The following is a 23,714-nucleotide window of genomic DNA, read 5'->3' as shown; positions in this document are numbered from 1 at the left end:
ACTCTCCGAGACAAACCCGCTTGGTGGATCTGACCGCTCTCCTTGGGACTCATTTTCTCACAGAATCATCCGAGGTGGCTTTTTTCTTTTGACATTTTCTCCGTGAGGAATAATTTGTTCTTTTTTTGCATATAATGCCAAGGGGTGATCCTTTAAGACTCAAGCCAAAGTAAATGCTATACTGTTACTTCAGTTATCTTAAAGACAAAAGCAGCACAACATACCCAGTTTAGAACACACAACTAGCCAAGGAATGGAGCAGAAGAAGACATCAGGTGAATGAAAATTTTACACAAATGCAAAGGGCTTAAAAACAACCAGCGTCAGGTAGAATGAGTCCCTCTGTGTGGTGCTACTTTGTGAACTACGCTATAAAGAGGGGACCTAAAAGAAAAGCTCTACAAGGCCAAACATTCCACTTAAACACCCTTCCCCAAACGCCAAAGACATCAAACAGGGCGACTAACAGCATCTGTTGGCATGAAAACAGACTGGTACTGACAGGAAAGAAAAAAGACATTTTGCATTAATGATTCATTCCAATTTTTTTTCCCTCCTTTCCCGCTCTAGGTGCTGCAAAATGGCACTGCAAACGCCAGCGTGCGCAGCCCAGCGATACCGAGTCCGGCTGCATTCTGTAGGGGTATTTACAGGCCAGGTCTGTGCAAGGCAGGGAGGCCCCCCCCCCGAGGCGGTGCTCGCCCTGCACGGAGCTGTAAGGCAGGAGAACGCTCTGGGACGGGCGGCCGGCTGCCGGGCCTCCTTTCGCCTCGTCTCTTAGTCCCTAACGAAGCCACTGTGTGGACTGGCAGTCTGTTCGCTTGACATTCAAGACAAAAAAACAAAAAAAAAACAAACAAACCTGTTGCTATTTGAAAGTTCTCTTAAACCTGCAGGACACTATCTGTCCAGTACTGGAGTCAACCCATGCTGCTGTCCTGAACGATCCTCATGTCATCAATGCAAGTTAAACCAACATCAGATATAGTTTGAGAAGCTCAGTTATGTTTGTATTCGTAAAACTACACACGGCGCAGAAGCCGACTCGTCGATATCTAGGGATTAACTCTACACAAGGCTTTGCATCAAACCTCTGCATACGGTACGCGTGTATAAATGTTACAGGAGCAAACTGCGTTTTCACTCACAGACAATTGCAAAATGTAAAGGCAATGGAGGGTCCACGTCTTTAGTCTCCAAACCCAAAATCTAAATATTCAAATCTATACAAAAATACAAATTCAAAAAACAATCTAAAGGAAGAAGCAGCCTATATTAAGAAACATATATACATTATGATTTACTCCCTCCTCTCAGACTATCGTTTACAGCAACTGTGTACAAACAAGGACTTTAGTGCTGCACAGAGCTAGTCACACTGTGGCTTACCTAAACCACTGTTAGGTAGTGCACAACAAGGGGGGTCAACAGAGATGGATAATGAGCTGCTGCCATAGAGGGACATTAAAGTTCTTTACTTTACAAAACGTCCACTAGGAGTCCATTTCAAATAAATAAGGTTTCAATCGACTTAAGTCCCATTTTACATTATCCCTGAGCGGGTCATTAAAACAGTGTGTATATTCATTGTTACTCTTTTTTCGTTGTTGTTGGAGATCTTTCATGACGGAGACTGAGTTATAACGCAGTTAATGCGTTTGTTCCAGGAGAAGCAAACCCATAACGAGATGCAGACAGCTCAAAAAGCTAACATTTTTGTCTCATTTCTCTCGCCAAACCCAGAGCTGTCGAAATCTGGCCACTTTGGGGTGCGGGATGGGGGCTCAGACCCCAAAAATGATCTATGATTGCTGGGAAGTTTCAGTAAAATCAGTAACATTGGAAGAAAAACTCCCGGTCCCAGATCTGCGTGGCCACTGGAGCACCACTGCCGGGTCACAAATGGACTTGGTCCATGAAGCTCTGGAAAAACTGGAAGAGATTCAATCCTCCGCGGCTTACGGGCTTCTCCGTATCTCCAGTATTCAAACCAAACCCGATCACAGCACAACTAAGCTGCATGTTTGACAGCCGCTTTGCTTATTTAGAGGGTAGAAGTGCAAATCCAAAACCCTTGCCATTTCACTATGGTGTGTGGTGGCTGTTTGGCTTAAATACTGGAGACAAAGGAAACCCACATAGGGGCAGTAAGACTGAATCCCGCTCATAACTGAATCCTCATCGGATCTGACAGCATTTCTAACAGCAGAAATTAAATGTTTAATAAATTAACATATTTAAAAATTAAATATTAATTTAGTAATAGGCAAATTTGTTTACAAATGTATAGACTTAAATTCCATTTAAAAGGCAAGCAAAAATCGTTACTTTTACCATTGGTACAAATAATATAAAAGAAAAGATTACAAAGAGTAACTCATTAGACTACAATCACATTTTCTGGCCTACACTAGCTTTCCTAGTAAAACTATACACAAGTACGTTTCTGTTCTGCTGTTTGGGAAATTTGCACTTTCCCCCCCTCGTGACTTTGCAGCATCTCTCAGCTGAAGTGGTATTTCAGAGGCTGAATGAGCTTTTACTTTACAGTGCGGTGCATTCTGCTTATCCACACTGTGTAACACAGACTGACCAAACCATCCACTCCAGAGAATACAGTAAGCTGATCAGCCACAGAGCAGAAACACGAGGCTTTGTTTTACACAATGCAAGGATCACTGCTCCAAGTCACACAAACTCATTACAACAACTCTAGTGCCTTTCGAGGATTCAGTGCTCGAAGTATCTCCATAATCACTCTGAAGTTCATTCAAATCTATTACTTCTCAGCTAATTAAGCTACATGGTCTGCAAATGCATATAAAATGTATGTTGGCATTTTTGTACTTAAATTTACCCAAAAGTCAAAGCATATCCTTGACGCCTTTGTTGAGCTACTGCGAGGATGTTTAGTGTTGATTCTAACGTGGAAGTTGAGAAATCGAATGGCGTGTAAGCACACGGCTGTTGTTGTAGATGTGCAGGGTAGATCTTCGCTGCGTGGGTGCGATCGCTGCGCGCTCTGACGCGCACACCCCCCCCACGCGCGGCGTAATGAAGAAGAATGCACTGTGGGTAAAAGTCCGTGGCAGGGGAACCCCTCAGGCACGCAGCTCAGCCTCTGCTGCAGGGACCGGGGAAAAGGGGGACAGCGAGGCTCTGCACCCCCCCACTACCCCGGGTGCTCATTTAGAGAAGCCGCTGCTGGGGGCGGAGCCGGCCCCCCCGCTCCCGCTCATGGGGAAGTCGTCGGGCACCAGCAGCAGCGCCTCGATGGTGCTCATGTTGGCTGGCGTCTCCGGGCTGTGCAGGGACAGGAAGTCCGACATGTCCATGTTGACGAGGGCTTCGCCGGGGGGGTCTGTGGGCGGGGCCTCCGAGGGGAAAGTCTGGTGGGCGGTGCTCTGGGCCAGGGACTCGCTGTTTCTGGGGGGTGAGGAGGGAGGCCGGGGGGAGGGGCAGGCGGGAGGGGCAGGGACGGAGGCGGGGGGTGGAGGGGGAGGCGGAGCCAGGGGCGGGTCTGCGGGCTGGGTCTCGGCGGGGGCGGAGCTCTTAGCAGAGTTTTTCTCTTTGGAGTCCCTGCAGGCACAGTGGCACTGGCAGGACTCCTCCTGTTTGATGATGATGACGGGCAGGCTGAGTCCGATCTGCTGCACAGAGTTTCCTAGGAAAAAAAAAAAAACACCACGGCGAAGCCATCAGATTAGGGCCTAATGCTGTTATGCCATCCCATTCCATCCTCAGCTCTCCTGTTTCATCACCTTACAGTTCACTATTTATTTCTACAAAAACTTATATCTGTATCATTTCCCCATTTCCTGTATTTTTATTAAGGCTTTTCTCCTTAATGAGATCTTTTTTTTTGGAATCAGCTAGTTCTGCAATGTGTACATACATTCCCCCTGGCTTGAGTAAGCTGAACGGTATAGTGGCGGGAAACCAGCGTGTGACATGAAAGCCCCTGGAGAAAATAGTGTAACAAGGCAGCAGTGTAGCATAGAGGTAAGAAGCAGGGCTCCTAAATAAAAGGTTGCCTGCATTCCCTGCAGAGGCACTGCTGCTGTAAGCCTGGTCAAGGTACTTAACCCACAGCTGCCTTATTAAACATACAGATATATAAACAGATAACTGTAACCTATGTAAATGGTTCTGGATAAGAGCGTCTGCTAAATGACAGTAGCGTAATTAATGTAATTAAGAAATGCGTGTCAAAATGTGTCTCACCTGGATTTCCTCCCACAGGTATGGCTGTGGTGAAGAAGACCTTTTCCACCTTTGTACCCTGGTGCTGCTGGAAGTTGTGTGGGGGGGGGGCGGTTTTTAGGCAGAGAAATGTCAGTGCACAGAAACAGCACAGCACTGCCAACATGAAGGTCAGTGAGCAGCTAAAACTGAAGCAAACTAACATGCAAACTGACCTTATTTCAGGCAAAATCAACATTCTAATTAACTGCCATGCACTGTGGGAACAGATTTCATTTTAAAATGTGCGGACCTTTAGTTTGTTATGCTTCTTTTTAATGTGACAATATAAATTCTCAGTAGTAGAAAAAGAGGAAAGCAATTCTGACAACCCACATTATACAAAGGAAAGAAAAAGAAAAGGATACTATGAACATCAATTCTTAATAGTTCCACCACTGAAACAAACTGATTTTGATAGCAGACCCCTTAGCACTTCAACCACAGAGCTGCCAGAACAAATTGTCCTAATTGTGTGAACGCTTGGACTTATGCAAAGCACTCATTTCTACAAGTGCGTCCCGCTGCATCTGAAATGAAAAATGCCTTATGCAATACTGCAAACATAGTTTCACAAGCATTTCACTGTCCCTGGAGAGGCCGAGTGTCCTCCCATCTCTCAGTATTATAATTAATCTTTGACTTCACTGGGTAAGTAACCTAAATCCTCTTTAATAATTAACCAAAAGGTGTGTTAGACTCTGAAGTACGCAGTGAGTCTGACGGTGCGTTTGGAGCTCAGCTGGGCGTGGGGGCGGGTTTGGGTTGCAGTCGTGTGGTTTGTGTGGTGTGTTGACGGGTTTTGCGGTACCGTTTGCTCGGGGTTCTGCTGGGAGCTGGTGGCGCTGTTGATGATCCACTGCAGGTTCTGGTCGGACATGACGATGCCGGGCTGCAGGAGGCCGGGGGTGGGGGCGATGGTGATGGTGGGGCTGGGGGCCAGTCCGGGGTTGGCGGTTAAAGGCACAGTGTGCACTGCGGCCGACAGCGTCTCAGTGACGGCCACCGCAGGGGCGGGGGCTACGGTGGGAGCAACCGAGGGAGTGGACGCTGTGGGGGGCGGGGTGGGGCTGGGCCCGTCCTGCTGCAGGAACGGCGGCGGCAGCGGCAGGTAGGGCTGGGCAGGCACTTCTGGCGTCTGCAGCGCCCCGGGGGCGGGGCCGAACGGGGCCGGCGGAGCAGCGCTGGGGGTGGGGCCGCTGGGGGTGGGGCCTGGTGTGCCGGAGGGGGCCTGCGTGGGCTGCGGGGGGGTCTCCAAGCCGGCCCCCGTCAGAGAGGATGAGGAGAACGGCAGGGGGAGGGAGAGGAGGGAGCCGGCGTCGGCCGCGACGGGAGGGGCGGGGTTTTCCGAGCTGAACGCCTCCACCAGGCCATCTGCAGGGTTCAAATGGAGTGAGGGCGTTAAACACAAAGCACCATTTCCCACGTGGCTTAAACATGAGACAGAGCAGCGGTGCTGTGGTACTTGCCTGTAGGCGGGGCCTCGTCCTGGCTAACACTGTTTTCTGGGCTCTGAAACATTAGCTCAAATATCCTCACAGGAGTAACACTATTCAGATCCAGGTTCTGAGACTGCCACACAGACAGGAAGGAAGTTAAAACAGTGAGCACTCGCACATCACGAGCGCACGTGTGCAACAGCAGTGCATGCTGGGTAGACTGCATGAACACTTACATTGTTAATGTTTTCTCTGAGCTCTGAATCTGTGGAAATGAGGCTCAAATCACTGAGGCACAGTGAGTGATTTGCATCCTGTAAAAACAGATAATCACAAATTTAAGTTCTCCATCACAGTGATATAAACTGAACCAATCTGCACCTACCACTGACTGGGAGTCAGTGGCGATCAATCACGGATGAAACAAGTAAATGACTTTATATTTCAGAGCTGTAATATCGCTGATGATTCACACAAGATATTGCTCTAAAATGGTTCAAGAGGCTGCTTAACAGAGTGTCTTCGGGTGGCGGGAATATCACACCATTTTGGTTTGGGTAACAGGCGCCCAGAGGAACACTGTAGCATATCAACTGACACTTCGGATGACAGCACCATCTCCAACACCCCCTCTCCCCTCCCAAAGTGTGATCTGTCCTGTGGGTGTTACTGAGAGCGTTGCATTGTGGGAGAACTCACTTCAGAGAGGGAGCTGTTCAGGGAGACGCCGAAGGGAGGGCCCTTATCGTGACCCTTGATGTGACTCTTGAGGCTGTACTGAGAGCTGAAAGTCCTCTCACATCCGTCACTGGGGCAGAAGAAGGGCTTCTCTCCTGACAGAGACGGACAGACAGACAGACGGAGTGGTGGCTGAGAACACACGCACATGTCACTGGGACAGAAGAAGGGCTTCTCTCCTGACAGAGACGGACAGACAGACAGACGGAGTGGTGGCTGAGAACACACGCACATGTCACTGGGACAGAAGAAGGGCTTCTCTCCTGACAGAGACGGACAGACAGACAGACGGAGTGATGGCTGAGAACACACGCACATATCCAGCTTTAATTTCAAAGACACCTAACATGGGCTCCAGAGCTGTGATTCATGCATTTCTGTCTATAGACAGCCTTTACTCGCCCCCCTTCCCTCCTGAGCCCAGCTGGAATTTTACAAAAGCCAACTGGGACAGGATGACACCTCAAAATAGCTTCCTCCCACGCACTCCCAAGCCTGAGCTGAGCTCTGCAGTCCTCAGCCCAAATCTCCACACAGCCCATTCACAAACCCTCCGCTTAGGACCGGAGAGGGGACACGGCACAGAGCTGGCGGCAGCTCCTCCCCGAGTCAGGTGGTCACGCGACACGAGATGCCAGCCATCCCCGTCTGCCATCAGCTCAACACGCGTCTGTGGAAAATTCCACCCGGGCAAACGGGACCCTTTCCTTTACCCGTGGCAGCCATGACCGCACACAGAAACTTAGCATTAGCGTTAGCGCCTTAGATGGTTAGCTGATCCGATTTGCCATGCACACCATTACAGCATGAAGAAGCCAGGGCCTGTTTCGGTAGGGCTGATAATGGCAGGACTCATCTGCTGCCTGAGAGCCCAGGCAAGCAAGCAGGGAGAGAGAGCTGCATAAACGGCTCTGACAGCGTTTCTCCGGGGGCCGCGCGGGACGGAGAGCGCCCCCCCCCCCACCCCCCCCCCAGTGGCGTCCGTCGGCCTTGCGGGCGGTCTGGGCCTACCTGTGTGCGTTCGGACATGCGTCTTCAGGTGGTGGCTGGCGGCGAACGCCTTGCCACAGCCGTCATGGTCACACCTGGAGGAATCAGAGCACAGCGGTCAGGGAGCAGCCACACAGATTCTCCCGGACACACTACATCCACATTAAATCACATGGGTGGGCAGCACAACGGCGGCAGTGTGGCACAGCGGTAAGGAGCTGGGCTTGTAGCTGAAAGGCTGCTGGTTCAATTCCCTACTGGGGCACTGCTGCTGTACCCTTGGGCAAAGTATTTCACCCACAATTGCCTCAGTAAATACCCAGCTGTATAAAAGATTACAGTTTTACGTATCCAATGTAAGTCGCTCTGGATAAGGGCGTCTGCTAAATGACAATAATGTAATGCAATGTAATGTAATGTCAGGGAGTGGTCACATGGTTGCACCAGCACACAAATCAGCATTAGGACAGATGATGGATCAGAAAGAGGAAGAGAGGGGGAGAGAGAGAGAGAGGGGGGGGGGGGGGGGGGGGCAAAAACTCAGTTTGACAACGATCTGTTAAAATAAGCCCTGGCAGAGAGCAGCAGATGTGAGCTGACTGAGCGCTTTGGTAATACGGAGGACATTACAATCGCGTGCATTAATCAGTCTGCCTGGAAGATGCCATAAGCCCAGGGAACAGAGCAGCGCGGTACTCAGTGTACCAGCCTGCCATTTTTAGGAGGCCTCTGAGCTGAATTACGTGATGGACAGCAGCTCGTTCGGAATTTATTCGTCTGCACGGGTCACATGACCGTAAGAACATAAAGGGGCGTGTCACAGTGCTGCCCCCCTCCCCCCCACGGGCAGTGTGAAGTGGGGAGCTGATTGGGCAATGCCTGCCTGGAGAGACCCCTGTGCCTGGCTATTTTTACTATTTTAAAAGATCACATACACGGTACAACAAATCCTAACAAAAACATTGAGTTTCGTTCCTAGTAGTGCAGTGGTGAGATTCCTAATTATAGGCAGGATCTGGCCAACATGCAACATGTACTGCACAAGAAGCCAGTGTTTCCAGCCTGGTGACTGAGGCTTCAAGGGCCACTTGCCATGTAAACATACAGAAGGGCCTACTGTTTTTGTCTTACCAAGTGATCAACACAAATAACATAATCTGATTTCATTTTATTTTTCATTAAGCATTATAATCTATTTGTCTAAATGTGAGCATGTATCAGCTGCACCACAACTTTGCCCATCAGTACCGCCATCAAGCACCGCCTGTTTGACTGGTCCCATCAGTATCTTATAACACTGCTAACGTTTAAACCCAAACCCCGTCACATGTATCATCCCAGTCCTCCGCTGTCAGTAACGCTGTTCATGCCAGACCTCACATCTCTTCCAAACACTTTAGTTACATCACAGCCTGATAAAGTTATATCACAGCCTGTGTAAGTGCCAAGAACACAGCCCCAATCACTGTTCATGTCACTGTCAAAAAAAAAACCACATAAACTACTCACTGCTAAAACTGCCGGAAAGTGCAGTCATCACTGCCAATGAAACGACTCCCTCTCAGTTCACTCCTCCCTGACTACGGCCCCCTTCACCAGCCACATGCCTGCTCTGCACCACACCTGCGCTTACCTGAGACAGGTACACGCAGATCGCATTGAACAGTGTTGCTTGTCTGAGTGCAGCCTTGTTCAATGACAGAAACAGCCACTGTGTGCTGACCGAGCGGGTGAAACCATCTGCTGTTTGCGATTGGTTGGTGTGCGCATACATTATCTCTGTTTAGAGCGTGGACAGGCTGCTCGGGACTCACCGGAAGGGCTTCTCCCCCGTATGCGTGCGGATGTGTTTTCTCAGGTCGCTGAGGGTGGTAAAGTACTTGGTGCATCCTTCCGATTCACAGTTGAACGTCTTCCCTGTGTGCAGTCTCTGGTGTGCTTTCAGTCTGCGGAAACACACAGAAATCAGGGTCACCCCGTGGCGGCTGCAAGCACAGCCTGGCTGGGTCACAGAAAGGCCGGGGCTAAAGGTGCAAGCGCACGAGAGTCCCAAACGCCTGCCTTGTAAGGACAGATCTATACCGCGCTCAGAGCAAAAACGCCAGGGTGTCGCAACATGCCTCTGGGCAAACAAGGCTCGTCTGTGTATGCTTTCCCTGAACCTTTCAAAAGTACCTCCAGCACAGCTTTAAGCTGGGGCTTCTTCCTGTGTAAAAAACCTGAACAGCACACTGTGAGAAGCACCACTCCTTTATCAATCACCTGCTCTGTGGAATATGGATTCATTACATTTAATATGTAATTATATTACATTTACTTCATCACTCAATTACCATTTCACTCAAAGATTCTTACTCTTATACAGTGTGGGACTATCAATGAGTTACAACTGGATGGCTGGATTGGGAGCTTCAGACTCAATTGTTTTAATATCGTCACAACAAAATGACATTAAAACAAGCATCCACAGAAGAGCTCGAGGGAAATCTCTACATGTGAAACGGGGTTTGTGATCCAGCTATTTGGTGGGTATGATTCACGCTAGAACGCGCAATGCATCCTACTGAGAGCCGCCAGTTCTGCGTGATCCAATTAGGGGCACCATTCAATTGCAAATTATCAAGAGATAAAAATGTCAACTCTCAGTCTGAGGGCGAATCCAACCTCCCAGTCTTAGTTTAATTTTTAATTTACAGCACGGTTAAATATTACTGGATCAGGAGGTAGCCACGGGCTTTCCAAGCAAAGACATCTTCTCTCACAGAGACTGGAACTGAGGAAGAATACACATTTTCAGGTGCTCCCTGATAAGCTGAAATAGCTGAACTATTTAACAGCCTGTATTTTCTTGCTTTCGAAGATCAGGATAATACAGAGCTCTCTATCAGATCCATGTCCTTTGGGGTGCTGCTATACCTCCTTTTCCACTGGTGGGGTGTCATTAGACCACCAGCTTGCATGGGGGGGGGTGGGGGCACCTCTAATGAGGGGAGAAGGCATTAGCTCTGTGGAGAAGGTGCTGCCGGAGTCTGAAAGGTCACACACCACGGCAATGGCTATGGCACCAGCCGCACTCAGAGGAACAGCGGCTCAATGCTGCAGAAACTTCTGCGCCCCTGACCTTTCCGGAGAGACAGAGCTGGCTGCCTGCCACTGTCATGGGAGAGACGGAGGGGAGAGAGGGAGATGGGGAGAGAGGGGGGGGAGGGAAACAGCAGGACAGAGAGAGCGAGCGAGAGAGAGAGAGAGGGAGCATGAGAGAGATAAAAACATAAAACAGAGTGTGTGAGGGAGCGCAAGATAAACGACAGAGACAGAGACAGAGAGAGAGAGAGAGAGAGAGGGGGGGGGGGGGGGGGACAGAGTGAGAGAGCAGCCTCGCTCCGGCGTGGAGCTTTTGGGAGCAGCCCGGCGTTTTGCTCCCTGCCGAATGCTGAATGAGACGGGACGGGGGGGCAGGAGGCTGGCGAGGGGGGGGGGGGGGCGCGAGGCTGGCGAGGGGGGCATTAATGAGATTAAGGGGAACAGCACTGCATGCCTCTGGGTGGCTCCGCTGATAAATACAGACTGACACACGATTGTTGTGCGGTTCCAGCAGCCGCTTCTGCTGCAGTGGCCTGAGCGGGACACAAAGAGACCGCCTGAGTGGCCCGGGGCCGAGCACGCACCCACAGCAGCGTCCCGGCGGGGGGTGGGGGCGGGGGGTCAGAGCTACTGGCTACTTAGTGATCTATCTAACGCTGCGCAAGACACATTTTGTGGGACAGTTTCGGATGGGGGAGTTTTAACAATGGAGTGGATATCTGCCAAAATTCAAATCCTCTATTCAAATCCAGGAAGGCACACACCAGAAAGCACGTCCCACTGTTCAGTGCAACATTACCGGGATGGCTGAGCAATTTGTGACTGAGCAGCAGGGAGGAAAGGGACCGTGGGGCAGGTAGCTTCACCTGTGCAGTGTGCTGAAGGGTGACAGGGCCATCTGTACAGTGTGCTGAAGGGTGACAGGGCCACCTGTACAGTGTGTTAAAGGTTACGCAGCCCCACCTGTGCAGTGTGCTGAAGGGTGACAGGCTCACCTGTACAGTGTGCTGAAGGGTGACAGGGCCACCTGTCCAGTGTGCTGAGGGGTGACAGGGCCACCTGTACAGTGTGTTAAAGGTTACGCAGCCCCACCTGTGCAGTGTGCTGAGGGGTGACAGGGCCACCTGTCCAGTGTGCTGAGGGGTGACAGGGCCACCTGTACAGTGTGTTAAAGGTTACGCAGCCCCACCTGTGCAGTGTGCTGAGGGGTGACAGGGCCACCTGTACAGTGTGCTGAGGGGTGACAGGGCCACCTGTACAGTGTGCTGAAGGGTGACAGGGCCACCTGTACAGTGTGCTGAGGGGTGACAGGGCCACCTGTACAGTGTGCTGAGGGGTGACAGGGCCACCTGTACAGTGTGCTGAAGGGTGACAGGGCCACCTGTACAGTGTGCTGAAGGGTGACAGGCTCACCTGTACAGTGTGCTGAAGGGTGACAGGCTCACCTGTACAGTGTGTTAAAGGTTATGCAGCCCCACCTGTGCAGTGTGCTGAAGGGTGACAGGCTCACCTGTACAGTGTGCTGAAGGGTGACAGGGCCACCTGTCCAGTGTGCTGAGGGGTGACAGGGCCACCTGTACAGTGTGTTAAAGGTTACGCAGCCCCACCTGTGCAGTGTGCTGAGGGGTGACAGGGCCACCTGTACAGTGTGCTGAGGGGTGACAGGCTCACCTGTACAGTGTGTTAAAGGTTACGCAGCCCCACCTGTACAGTGTGTTAAAGGTTACGCAGCCCCACCTGTACAGCGTGTTGAAGGCCTTCTCGCAGCCCCACCTGTACAGCGTGTTGAAGGCCTTCTCGCAGCCCCACCTGTACAGCGTGTTGAAGGCCTTCTCGCAGCCTTGCACGTCGCATTCGAAGGGCTTCTCCTTGGTGTGCACGCGCACGTGGATCTTCAGGCTGTAGGAGGTGAGGAAGGCCTTGCCGCAGCCCTGCTGGTTGCACACGAAGGTGTACTCCCCGCGGTGCGTCTTCTGGTGCGTGCGCAGGTTTCCCGCCGTGCTGTAGGTGCGGGTGCAGCCCTCGAACATGCACTGGTACCGCTTCACCTGCAGGGGGCAGACGCCATCACAGACCACAATGAGTTACTTCCAGTAGTTCCTCTCAGCCTGTCTAAACTGCTTTTGTTTAGAAACAAAGACAAAAGGTTGTCCAACACCGTCAGCATTTCCGGGAGCTGATGCCCAAGGTAACCAAATCAGAACACGATCAGCACTCACTATAAGCAGGTTCCAATTTGATATTTTATTTCTTTTTTTTTAATAGCTCCTACTTTTAAAAAAAAATTAAAAACGGAGAAGTTCACCCAGAAAGCATGCTACAGTTTTTTGAAAAGCAGTTGGCCTTATTTTCATGTTGCTGTGGACATCAGCTTCTAATCGGCCAATCACACTTCCTGAGAGCACTTCTGAAGCCCAGTTTCCTTGAGCTTTACAAGCCTAAGAGCAGATTTTCGACTTAGTAATAAATCCCTCTCGATAAAAAAATAAATAACACAGTGAATGGAAAGTGGATGCAGATGAGCTTGTGACATTTGCAGCCAGGCGTGGAGCTCATGACTCAGCGGCTGTCAGACTGCCCGAGGGGAAAGGGAACCGTGGCCTGACCGCTCTGCCTGCTTTCATTACGGCCCTGCCTCCCCAGCAGACGCAACAGCAGCACCGAGTGGCACCGAGTGGCACCGAGCGGCACCGAGCGGCACCGAGCGGCAGAGCGGGCAGTACCGCCCCTCACAAAGGGCCTGCAGGCAGGAAACAAACCAACAAACCACGCTCCCTTCCCACCCCAAACCCGGCTCTGTGTGTGTGTGTGTGTGTGTGTGTGTGTGAGAGAGAGAGAGAGATGAATAGCACCCTCTCTCTCAAGTCTCTTTGCACCCTAGCCTTCGTGTTCCTCGAGCTCTGCTGACTGAGAACCGCAGGCCATCACGGCCATCGCCCTGCACATGCGCGTGTCGTCCGATTTCCAGGTGCTGGACTCAGGGAAGAACAAGAGCCGGCTATGCTGTGCGCTGCACGCACCTACCAACGCATTAAAGACGCCCTTTCTGCAGTAACAGCAGCAGCATCTGAATGCTTACGTTTGATAGGGCAGCAGCCGGTGGGACTGCCGTCCCTGCATCCGCAGGGCCTGCACACAATGCTGATGCTGTCCAAGCTCAGCCGGGTTATTTTTAGCCCTTCTTTCCCACCCCCCTCCAAACCCTGCTCCGGCTGATTTCAGACATGCTAACCGCTCCACGCTGATGCCGGTTTGTGAGGAGCAGCCTGCGGGCCTAGCTCGAATGCAGCTATCAGTTACGGAGTGGTGCACTAACGGGGCATCTCAGTGATGCTGAGCAGACGTGGGGGGGGGGACCCAGGCGCAGTCAGAGCCACGGAGCCCTCCCCCCAGCATTTCACTCTTACCCCACAGGGACGGAGTGTGGCTGTTAGCGTTGAGCGGCCTGCTACATTAGCAACTCTAAGCAGGCTGCCGTACTTTTCCACAGGGATCAATCCCTGCATCTGTGGATCAATCACAGGATAACGAACCTGGGCGCGGCCCTCCCTCTCCGTCACGCAGGGATGCCAGTTACGCAGGCCACAGGAGGTCGAGAGCGAAACGCTCCCTTTTTTCACACCTCATCAGTTCTGCTGAGTTAACATTTCCTGATAGGCCACTTTCAGACCGTGGGCAACATTATGAAATCTTTTCTGGATTTTAAGCCCAACCAAGAAAATTGAATTCAGACTCAGATTAGAAGATTATTATATTATCTGTCATTTCTCATTAGGCATGACATGATACATTCAGCTCATGTTGTGATATGTTTCTCAAAATGGAGTTCACGAGACAAAATTATTTCGAAACAATGTTCCCCTTGAGACAAAATGCTGACAAGAGCAAAAAATAACATGTTTGAAAAAGTTCTCTTTTCTTTCTTTTCCTCAGTTATCAAACCCATGCCAATGTTCACGATGAACCACGGATTTGAGTGCCATTTCGCTTTTATTCAATGGATCCATAATTGACTGCTCTATATAACTAGAGTCTACATAAAGCATAAAGATACTTATATAGTTATTATAATACCTACACTATATGGGCAAAAGTATGTGGACACCTGACCATCACACCTATATGAGCTTATTGGACATCCCATTCCAAAACCATGGGCACTAATATGGAGTTGCCCCCCCCTTTGCAGCTATAACAGCCTCCACTCTTCTGGGAAGGCTTTCCACAAGGAGTGTGTCTGTGGGAATTTGTGCCCATTCAGCCAAAAGAGCATTTGTGAGGTCAGGCACTGATGTTGGACGAGAAGGCCTGGCTTGCAATCGGCATTCTAATTCATCCCAAAGGTGTTCAATGGGGTTGAGATCAGGGCTCTGTGCAGGCCACTTGAGTTCCTCCACACCAAACTCGTCAAACCATGTCTTTATGGACGTTGCCTTGTGCACAGGGGCACAGTCATGTTGGAACAGGAAAGGGCCTTCCCCAAACTGTTGCCACAAAGTTGGAAGCATACAATTGTCTAAAATGTCTTTGTATGTTGTAGCATTAATGTTACCCTTCACTGGAACTAAGGGGCCTAGCCCAAACCATGAAAAACAGCCCCAGATCATTATCCCTCCTCCACCAAACTTTACAGTCAGCACTGTGCATTCCGGTAGGTAGTGCTCTCCTGGCATCCGCCAACTCCGACTGCCAGATAGTGAAGTGCGATTCATCACTCCAGAGAACGCGTTTCCACTGCTCCAGAGTCCAGTAGGGCGTGCTTTGCACCACTCCAGCCATCACTTGGCATTGCGCATAGTGATGTTGGGCTTGTGTGCAGCTGCTCGGCCATAGAAACCCATTTCACGAAGCTCCTGATGCACAGTTCTTGTGCTGATGTTGCAGCCAGAGACAGTTTGGAACTCTGTAGCGAGTGATTCAACAGAGGATAGCCGTTTTTACGTGCTACGCGCTTCAGCAATTGGCGGCCCCGCTCTGTAAGTTTGCGTGGTTTACCGCTTCGCGGCTGAACTGTTGTTGCTCCTAGATGCTTCTACTTGACAATAATAGCACTTACAGTTGACCGGGGCAGATCTAGCAGGGCAGAAATTTCGCGAACTGACTTGTGGCAAAGATGGCATCCTATGACAGTGCCACATTTAAAGTCACTGACCTCTCCAGTACGACCCATTCTACTTCCAAGGTTTGTCTATGGAAATTGCATGGCTATGTGCTTGATTTTATGCACCTGTTAACAATCAGTGTGGCTGAAACACCTGAACTCAATAATTAGGAGGGGTGTCCACAAACTTTTGGCCATATAGTGTATAACTTTCCGAACATTTCCTAAATGGTGCTGCGAGCTGGCTTTTTAGACATCTTTGCTTAGTTCATTTTACTACTAACCTTGCACAGTAGAGTTTAGATTCTGGCTTACTACAAGAATTATTCCTTGAAAGAGACGGTGAACGTTTCCATCTTGAGTGATGCAGTCTGGCTCTTTTTGATGTGGAATGGATCAGCTACAACATTTGTGTCTGTTAACGTGCGATGATATTAAAATGTATGAAATTTCCATTTACCCATGATACACTGGAAAATACTGTCACAGCTGGAAGTCACACTGACCAACAGGAATAACGGACCAGAACTTTCAGTTCTGATCAGTTTTATGAGGTATTTTTTTCCATAGTGCGGCTGGACTGCTGGACAGAATGAGCACGGCAAGTAAAAAAAAAAAAACAAAAAAACAAAAAAATTCGGGTTACCTCCAGATTGCATTTCTCTGGAAACCAAAGCACACCAAAGCACAGCCCTGAGCTGGGATATCCGCAGGTACAAAGACAATCACTACACTATAAGGCTGGCATCACTGGCCAATACACGGAGAGACAGAAGCTACTCCAACCCGCTGTCTTCTTCTGCAGTGGCAGAAAGCAGAAAAGCTCACAGTCTGTTCTCCAGTCCAGCTTCCCTTATTTAGGAGCACAATTTCTCCTAAACCCAAAGCCACAAAGAGGTGCGAATGCAAACATCGCAGCTTTAACGTGTGGCTTTAACACTTAACAGATGGGGGCACAGTAATGCCCTGTGTGAGTGTTAATATGATGTGGCAGTCAGTAACACAGTGAGACGCTCAGCCGCCATGCATGGAAATTATTTAAGTGGGAAGAAATCGCACAAGGGACCGACCCACACCGGCAAATCTGTGACTCCTCTCCAGGTGTGCTTTAATCACGGCAACAGGAGAGACTTTGAGTGCATCGAACTCAGCTGAAAAGAATACAGACCAACCTGTCAGAACGTAATCACACTGAAGGATCATGAATAATCCGCATGGATCATTTAATCTTCTAGTTAGCTGTTAAGTCTCAGTTTCAACAAGCTTTCCACAGGGAGATGGAAACTGACTACCTGCATGACTACCCGCTGAGTGTGAGTGGAGGACACCAATGTACCGGACAGGCTTGCTCTGGGGGACTTCCACTGCCCGCTTTCACTTTCAGACACATAGTGGCCAATCAAACACATTTCCACTTGCATTCAAGGCCAAGAGCAAAGTTTACTGACATGGGTGTTACCACGGGCAACCGAGGGTGCGTTTTCAGGACCGGCTGGGCAGCAGCCGGTCTCATTGTCTGCCTGGAGCCGAGGTGAGCCTCTGAACATTCGGAACAGGGCTTTTGGCGGGCGGCTCTTGCAGCAACGAAGCGCAGTCATTCCGGTTTGGAAAGACCCAGTGGCCCCGGGAGACAGCGGGTGACGCCTGGGAGACAGCCAGCTCAACAATTCATTGCCATGGCAGCAGGTCATGTGGTCCTGGCCAACTCTGTAACAACAGGAGTTGTTAACCCCCCATCACTTTAGAGTGCTTACAATGGCGCTGGCTCCAACGCCACGGAAACCATGTCATCCCAGCAGCCGAGGGGCTCCCATTCCCTTTACAGTAAGCAACTCCACAGCATATTATATACTGCAAAATTCTGCTCTAAGATCCAGTTTTCTCACTTACAGAAAAAAAAAAACAGAAGATGGTGGATAGTCTTGAATAAAGCCTTTTCATATGAAAGTATGGCAATAATCCAGCACAGGGAGCAAATGGAACATGTCCCTTGTCCTGGGAGACCTCCCAGCAAAGCAAGGTGAATGTGTTGGTGGGCTGGGTTATAAGGGTTCTGAAGTTTTATTGACTGTAACAACAGTTTTTAAGGATGTCAATTTAAAGAATTATTGTGTTCAGCAGAGAGGTAGCGATGAAGACCCCATAAAAACATTTTCAAACACCAATCTTAGCAGACTCTCAACTGTTCCCACACAAGAATTATTATTTACTAGATGAAAGGGTTATTTTGTCCAATCCCTTTACTGCTGACATCATAGTGTAGTCTCACAAAGTCACTGAACAACATGCATGCAACCTTCTTTGCTTTCAACTCTGTACATTTCACCAATTATTTTTGCATCCCAAGTACCCTGAAATGCTTTTTAATGCTCTAGTACAGTATCCAAGTCCAAGTAGACTTGGGTCATCTACTGCACCTTTTCCATACTGCCCACACTTGAATACTGCACCTCCCATCCAATAACTTTGGCTGTTATTCCCCACGTGTGGTAATACTGGCGGCGTGACACTTAGTTTCACTGTGTGCACAGGAACTTGTGGTTTAATTTGTGACCTTCAGGCTGTGCGAACACGCTTTTCAGACTGTAACAACAACAAAACCTGGAAACGCAAACAGTTACCAGATTCTGTGCGTACAAAGAAAACCAAACAGGGACGGTGCTCCTGGCTGTGTTTGCATGGCAGGCAGGGATAAGGATCTATCATATGCAATCACGTGGAAGCCGCGTCCCAGGGGAGAGAAGCACGCTATGCAAATAAAGCCTTTCATTCAACAAGTAATCCTGCCCTCCTCTCCACAGCAATCCCTTTTACCCTGCTGTTTCGCTGCATAATCAACACTGTTTTATTACACTTCTCTCTTACTTGCTCATTTATTGTGACGGCCGGGATACCTAGAGCATTATGGGACGGAACAGTAGATTGTGCTGCTAATTTGCTACGGCTGTGCTACTGCGTCTCTGTCGCGGAGGATGGGGAGAAGGTTGCAGCACTCCAATTCCCTCGCGTCCCAGTGACACGGTTTTTACAGGGATGACAGGACCCCGAACAATAGCAGCAATATCACAAAGCAGGCCTGCCCTTGCTGAGCACAATGAGGGTACTTTGCATGGGAATATTACTGAACAAGCGACTAACAAGCCACGCCGTTGTCGAAACAAGACACATCATTAGCACGCAATCTGCTCAACAAATGAGGTCTACCTAGCATTGACCCTCATGCTACTTTATCTGTAATTGCTCTTTTAAAGTAGGCATGTCCTGGTAACTACTGCTGCCATCACCTACAGCAGGGCAGGAAGAGCTGCTGTTTGTGGACACAGATGAAGAACTTATGAATCGTTACCACACTGGTACCAGAGGGTTCACAGCCTAGAGGGATTCAGATGTCTCTATAGTTCAGAGAAATGGCACAGGTAGAGCCCTTCAGCACAAACAACCAACTCATTAGCTCAAAGTCCTCATGAGTTCTGGGAGGAACGAACACCCAGAGAATTAACCTGGGATGGGGGGGGGTAAGTTTATCCTTACATTACATTACAATAATGTCATTTAGCAGACTCTCTTATCCACAGTGACTTACATAGGTAACAATTTTTACGTCATCCATTTATACAGCTGGATATTTACTGAGGCAGTTGTGGGTTAAGTACTGTGCACAAGGATACAGCAGAAGTGGCCCAGCGGGGAACTGAACCAGCAACTCTTCAGTTATGACTCCTCTGCTCCTTACTACCACACCACACTGCCGACCAGTATCAGAATCATTCAACAAACCCTAACAGCACGAGGCCTTGGAGCACCGCAAAGGGGATGGGGGGCGAGGCCTACCTCTCTCTGCTTGGTTTCGGGGCACTCCGAGTGCAGGGTGAGGGTAGCGCCCTCGATGTTGCGCGGCATGGGGGTGGACCCGGGGTTGATGATGAACTGGATTTGGTCGGGCGAGATGGTGTGGTGCACGTAGCCCTGCGACATGCCGTCAGGGTCCACCATGAAGGTCAGCCCCGCCTCCGAGCCCTCGCCCAGGAACCTCATCCCGCCGTCGTCATCCGCGCCACAGGGCCCGCCGTCCTCCTCCTCCTCTTCCTCCTCTTCCTCCTCCTCCAGGCCGATGGGGTCCTGCTCGATGAGAACGGTTGTGCGGTCGTACACTCGCCCGCCGGACGACGAGGACGAGGGCATCAGCCCGTCCTTGTCAAAGTCCACCATCTTGTCTTCGTCCTCCTGCGTCAGGTCGTCCACCTCCACCTCGAAGTACATGGCCTCCTTGTGAGGGCCATTCTCGCCCATGGTCCCGACGCCCGGCTCACACCCGCGCTGCGGTCCGAGCGCTGCTGCTTCCTGTGGGGGGGGTGCTTTGGTTAGGACTGCACACTGACCCCCGCTGGAGCCATTTCAAAGCAACACTGAGAGGAAGCACAAGCCCATTCGAAAATATGACTTTTCTAAAACTTGTTACGCAAGGGGAGCGTTCATTTCGAGCCCTGAGTGTCTATCTAGCTGTCAGGGTGACATCTAAAGAGCTTAAGAGTCTGGCACAAGCAATGGATCAAAGATTTATCAGTAACTTTATCCTGTCCGTGCGACATCATGTAAACTCCTGGGATAAAATAAACAGAGTTATGTGCCAAAGTGACAAAAGGCCACGAGACTTGGCATTTCCGTACAACTGTATAAATATAAATTTCTTCCCTTTTCAGCTGCGTGCAAAATAATGAAACAAGAAGTCCTGGGGGGGGGGCAGCCACCCATTACGAGGGGGAGTAAGTCTGAACCTGACCAGAACCTTGCTTAAAATTTGATTTTTGCTATTGAAACTAGTCTGCGATGCCGTATTCAAAAGGGGGACTTCCCCCACATACACTCTGACTTGTGCTGGCACAGGAGGAATGTCACTTGGACACGCAATAGGGACAGCGTGCAAAAGGTAACTAGGGCGACGGAGGGAAGCTATTTTCAGCCAATGACAAGAGTGCCACGCACGGACACTGTGCCAAACAGCTGTAGAGGTGACCAAGTGGCCCGCGTGCCAGTGCAGTCTTATTTAACTTCCCGCACACACTGAGCTCGCACCTGCTGCTCTTTCTGAGGTATTACCTCGCAGAAAGCTATGCGCAGTTTCTGTTCAGACAAGCAGCAAGGCGTCAGTGGCCAGCAGCAAAATGTGCAACTCTACATTACAAAGATTATCCTAAACCATGGGATTCAATGACCTTGTCTATGATAAAACTGTATAGCCCACAGTAACCTATTACCTTGAAAGTTATCCTCAACATAAATATTATGTAAAGCATCAGTAAGTTTACTAAGGAATATCGCTAAAACAAACCTATCTGCCCGGTAGAGGGTAAAAAGCGCGAAGACACAAGGATGGGTTAATCCCTTTCTAAAACTGTGGACTGAAAATGTTAAGATGTGAGTTAGGTCATTTTCATTCAGCCTTTTATCCGGCCAACATTATGATCCATTCACATGCGCTTTGGTATTATCCAACATTAACCAGCTGTCCAGGTTGCCTGCCAAAAGACGACACTGTCATCAGTAGCAAGCAAGTCCTCCTTACCCAAAAAACAAAGCCTCAACCGCACAGTTGTTTAGTCAGATAAACGCTTCTGATTTTTTTCATAAATCAAATACTGTAAAGTTAGTCTAACTGCTTAACAAAACGCAGACAGGTCACACATCACACAAAAACTAGGTAACGTTAGTTAGGGTTGATTATTATTTATTATTTATCAATTTAACCAGTACGTATGCGTGTTTTCTTTCTATGGTTAATTTATTACTTGATGTATGCTTCTTCTTGTTGCTTTGGCAACATAGCGATCATCTGTCCTGCCAATAAAGCATCTTTAAATTGGAAATTGAATAGTTGTTTTTGTGAGCAAGCAGAGCTACCAGTTAGCCCGCATCGAGGAAAAGAAATATGTTTCATAAGTTAGCGAGCTAGCACCCTGTAGCTACGTGCCTTACCACTATTGTGACATTAAGGGGTCTCCTAGCCAGATCATTTAGCGAAATCTAGGATCCCACGAAAAACCAGCTGTCTATTACTACGGTCTCCAAATTCAATAGTTATCTAGGTAACTAGATACACTATCCATGAAACTAGCGGATATCACGGACTGTTAGCCATTAGGACATTTACAATATTGTTCCTACCAAATTTTCTGGAACTTTCCAAATTCCAAGGAACTTGCGAGGTCAGTCCCAAATCACGATAGCTCCGATAACGCTAGCGAGTTCGCTTTGGCTATGTGGCACAGCTAGCCAAATGAAGTGAACCAGCTAAAACTGCTTAGCTCCAAAATAACTGACATTAAGATAAAAATTTCCTGTTACCGAAACGAAACCAGCAAGCTTGGCAGTTACTTAACATTGCCTTACTTACTCACTGAGTAAGTCCTTACTCATTACTCTATAAATGAGATAGCCCAGCTAAATCAGTACCGATAAACAACCAGTTAAATTAGTTAGTTATCCAACTTGGCTAACCGCCTTAATGGACATGCTAATAAGTAGCTACTTGGCTAGCTACCAACGTTAACCACCTCGCTGGCTAATTTCACAGTGTCGATCACAAATCAACCTGGGAAGCTAATGACGGTAACGCTAACTAAGGTCATCCGGCTAGTTAGACTAGCTAACACGAAAACGCTAACCGCTGCGCCAACTTGACAGGTATTCAACGGGGCAACTTTGCAGCTTAACGGCGCATCATGGCTCATTTGAGTTGTTTCACTCTTGAGGAAGCAGCCTAACGTTAGCTAGTTATTTATTCCAAAACTACACAGCTATAAAGCTAGCTGAGAAATATCACGGTTAACTTTGAGTAAATTGTAACTATCTCGTCTGACCCCTAAATCTCGACACAAGGCTGATAATAGCGCGATACCCTCTTGGTTAAAACGGACCTTCTTTGCAGGATATTTGCAAAACACTGATCAAATGAGAGCTTGAGACCGCTAGCTAACATTAGCTAACTAGCTAGCAATATGCAGCGGCATCTTTATCAGCTAGCGACAACGGACAGTAATTTAACTCGCAACATAAACAGAAAACTAAAAGTGCGATGGTAGCTACCGACACCAAAGTCTTCTTGCATTAATATATGAGTAAAATCAGACGTTTGAAAAATTTACCGGTAATAAGAAGAAGCCGAATTGATCTGAATTTGGGATTGCTAGCACTTTCTTCTCTTCCCCTCCCCAGCGGTACCATGATTACAACAACGTCACGTTTGGGCTTCCTCTTCCCGAGGCATGCTGGGAAACTAGTCGCCACTGACCCAGGATCAGTGTACCAGTGCGTTCCCTTCGCCAGCAAACAGCATAAAAAGAATGACTCCAAAGCATGCCTTTGGTAATAATGTCCCGCTACTTGATGTTAATTAGATTTTGCCTCGGGGTATATGCATATCTCGCAACAGAGCTAGGTAGCTGGATAGGAATGAATTTGCGCCCCTAACAAAACATTGGTTGCACGCTCATCTAAATCGATCGGGATAGGGGTACCGTACTAGCTTCTGGTCAATTTTAGTTCGCAGTGGGATATCAAACATGTTCCCCTGAAAATTGCAAAGCACCTCTTAAAGTTGTGCTAATCAAACTACTCCCTTATAATCGCTCAAGTCAACCAACAAATTATTCTATACAACGTTACAATATGGAAGACAGCTTGTTTTATGTAACGTTAGGCTACTAAAAGGCAGGTGTGGGTATTCATATTGAATCTCCGCGCAGAAGTTAACATACGTTTCCTTAATTTTTGTAGATCGAGAAAGTAGCGAATCCTGGAAAATAGGTTAAAAATTGTTGAGGTTTACACGTCCAATAACTAGGAGTTGCACACGGAGAGCACCTTATGTTTCAGTTAAAAATGTTTCTGATGGTATGCGTTACACAAACTGTAGCCTGCATTTATCTGATGTTGCTTTTATGGAAAGTAGATTGCGCAATAGGCTAATTTACAATGCATTCCATGTTGTACAACATATGCCCTATGATTTTTTTTGTAGCGCACGCGTTAAAGGTTGAGCTAGTTGCTTAATTTGTTTTCTGCCATGACAGTGCAGATTGCACACTTTCAAGACCTCGGCAGCAAAGAGCAGGCAGATACCA

The 23,714-nt window shown here is 48.9% G+C and overlaps 1 protein-coding gene across 1 annotated transcript; it reads right to left on the bottom strand.

Annotated features, from left to right (window-relative positions):
* Positions 1 to 2,405: 2,405 nt before the first annotated feature.
* Positions 2,406 to 22,808, bottom strand: mtf1 (metal-regulatory transcription factor 1). Its single transcript, XM_036539534.1, has 9 exons — positions 22,737 to 22,808; positions 19,426 to 19,935; positions 12,303 to 12,541; positions 9,224 to 9,355; positions 7,431 to 7,504; positions 6,381 to 6,514; positions 5,918 to 5,995; positions 4,225 to 4,291; positions 2,406 to 3,664 (listed from the first exon to the last, which is right to left on the bottom strand). The coding sequence occupies exons 2-9, from the start codon at positions 19,882 to 19,884 to the stop codon at positions 3,186 to 3,188; spliced, it is 1,662 nt and encodes a 553-aa protein (XP_036395427.1). The 5' UTR covers positions 19,885 to 19,935; positions 22,737 to 22,808; the 3' UTR covers positions 2,406 to 3,185.
* Positions 22,809 to 23,714: the final 906 nt, after the last annotated feature.

The sequence above is a fragment of the Megalops cyprinoides genome, chromosome 10 (assembly GCF_013368585.1).
Source record: "Megalops cyprinoides isolate fMegCyp1 chromosome 10, fMegCyp1.pri, whole genome shotgun sequence".
Classification (NCBI taxonomy): domain Eukaryota; kingdom Metazoa; phylum Chordata; class Actinopteri; order Elopiformes; family Megalopidae; genus Megalops; species Megalops cyprinoides.
Note: the sequence above shows the minus strand (reverse complement) of the source record. Positions and strands in the feature narration are given on the sequence as shown.

Bases quoted from the DNA above. Each gene is read 5' to 3' on its own strand.
- mtf1 (XM_036539534.1), bottom strand. From the start codon at position 19,884: ATGGGCGAGAATGGCCCTCACAAGGAGGCCATGTACTTCGAGGTGGAG. The intron at 9,356-12,302 runs GTGGGGCTGCGA...GTGTTTCCGCAG, and splicing joins GCCTTCAACACGCTGTACAG to ACTGAAAGCACACCAGAGAC. The intron at 5,996-6,380 runs GTGAGTTCTCCC...CTGTTTTTACAG, and splicing joins TGAACAGCTCCCTCTCTGAA to GATGCAAATCACTCACTGTG.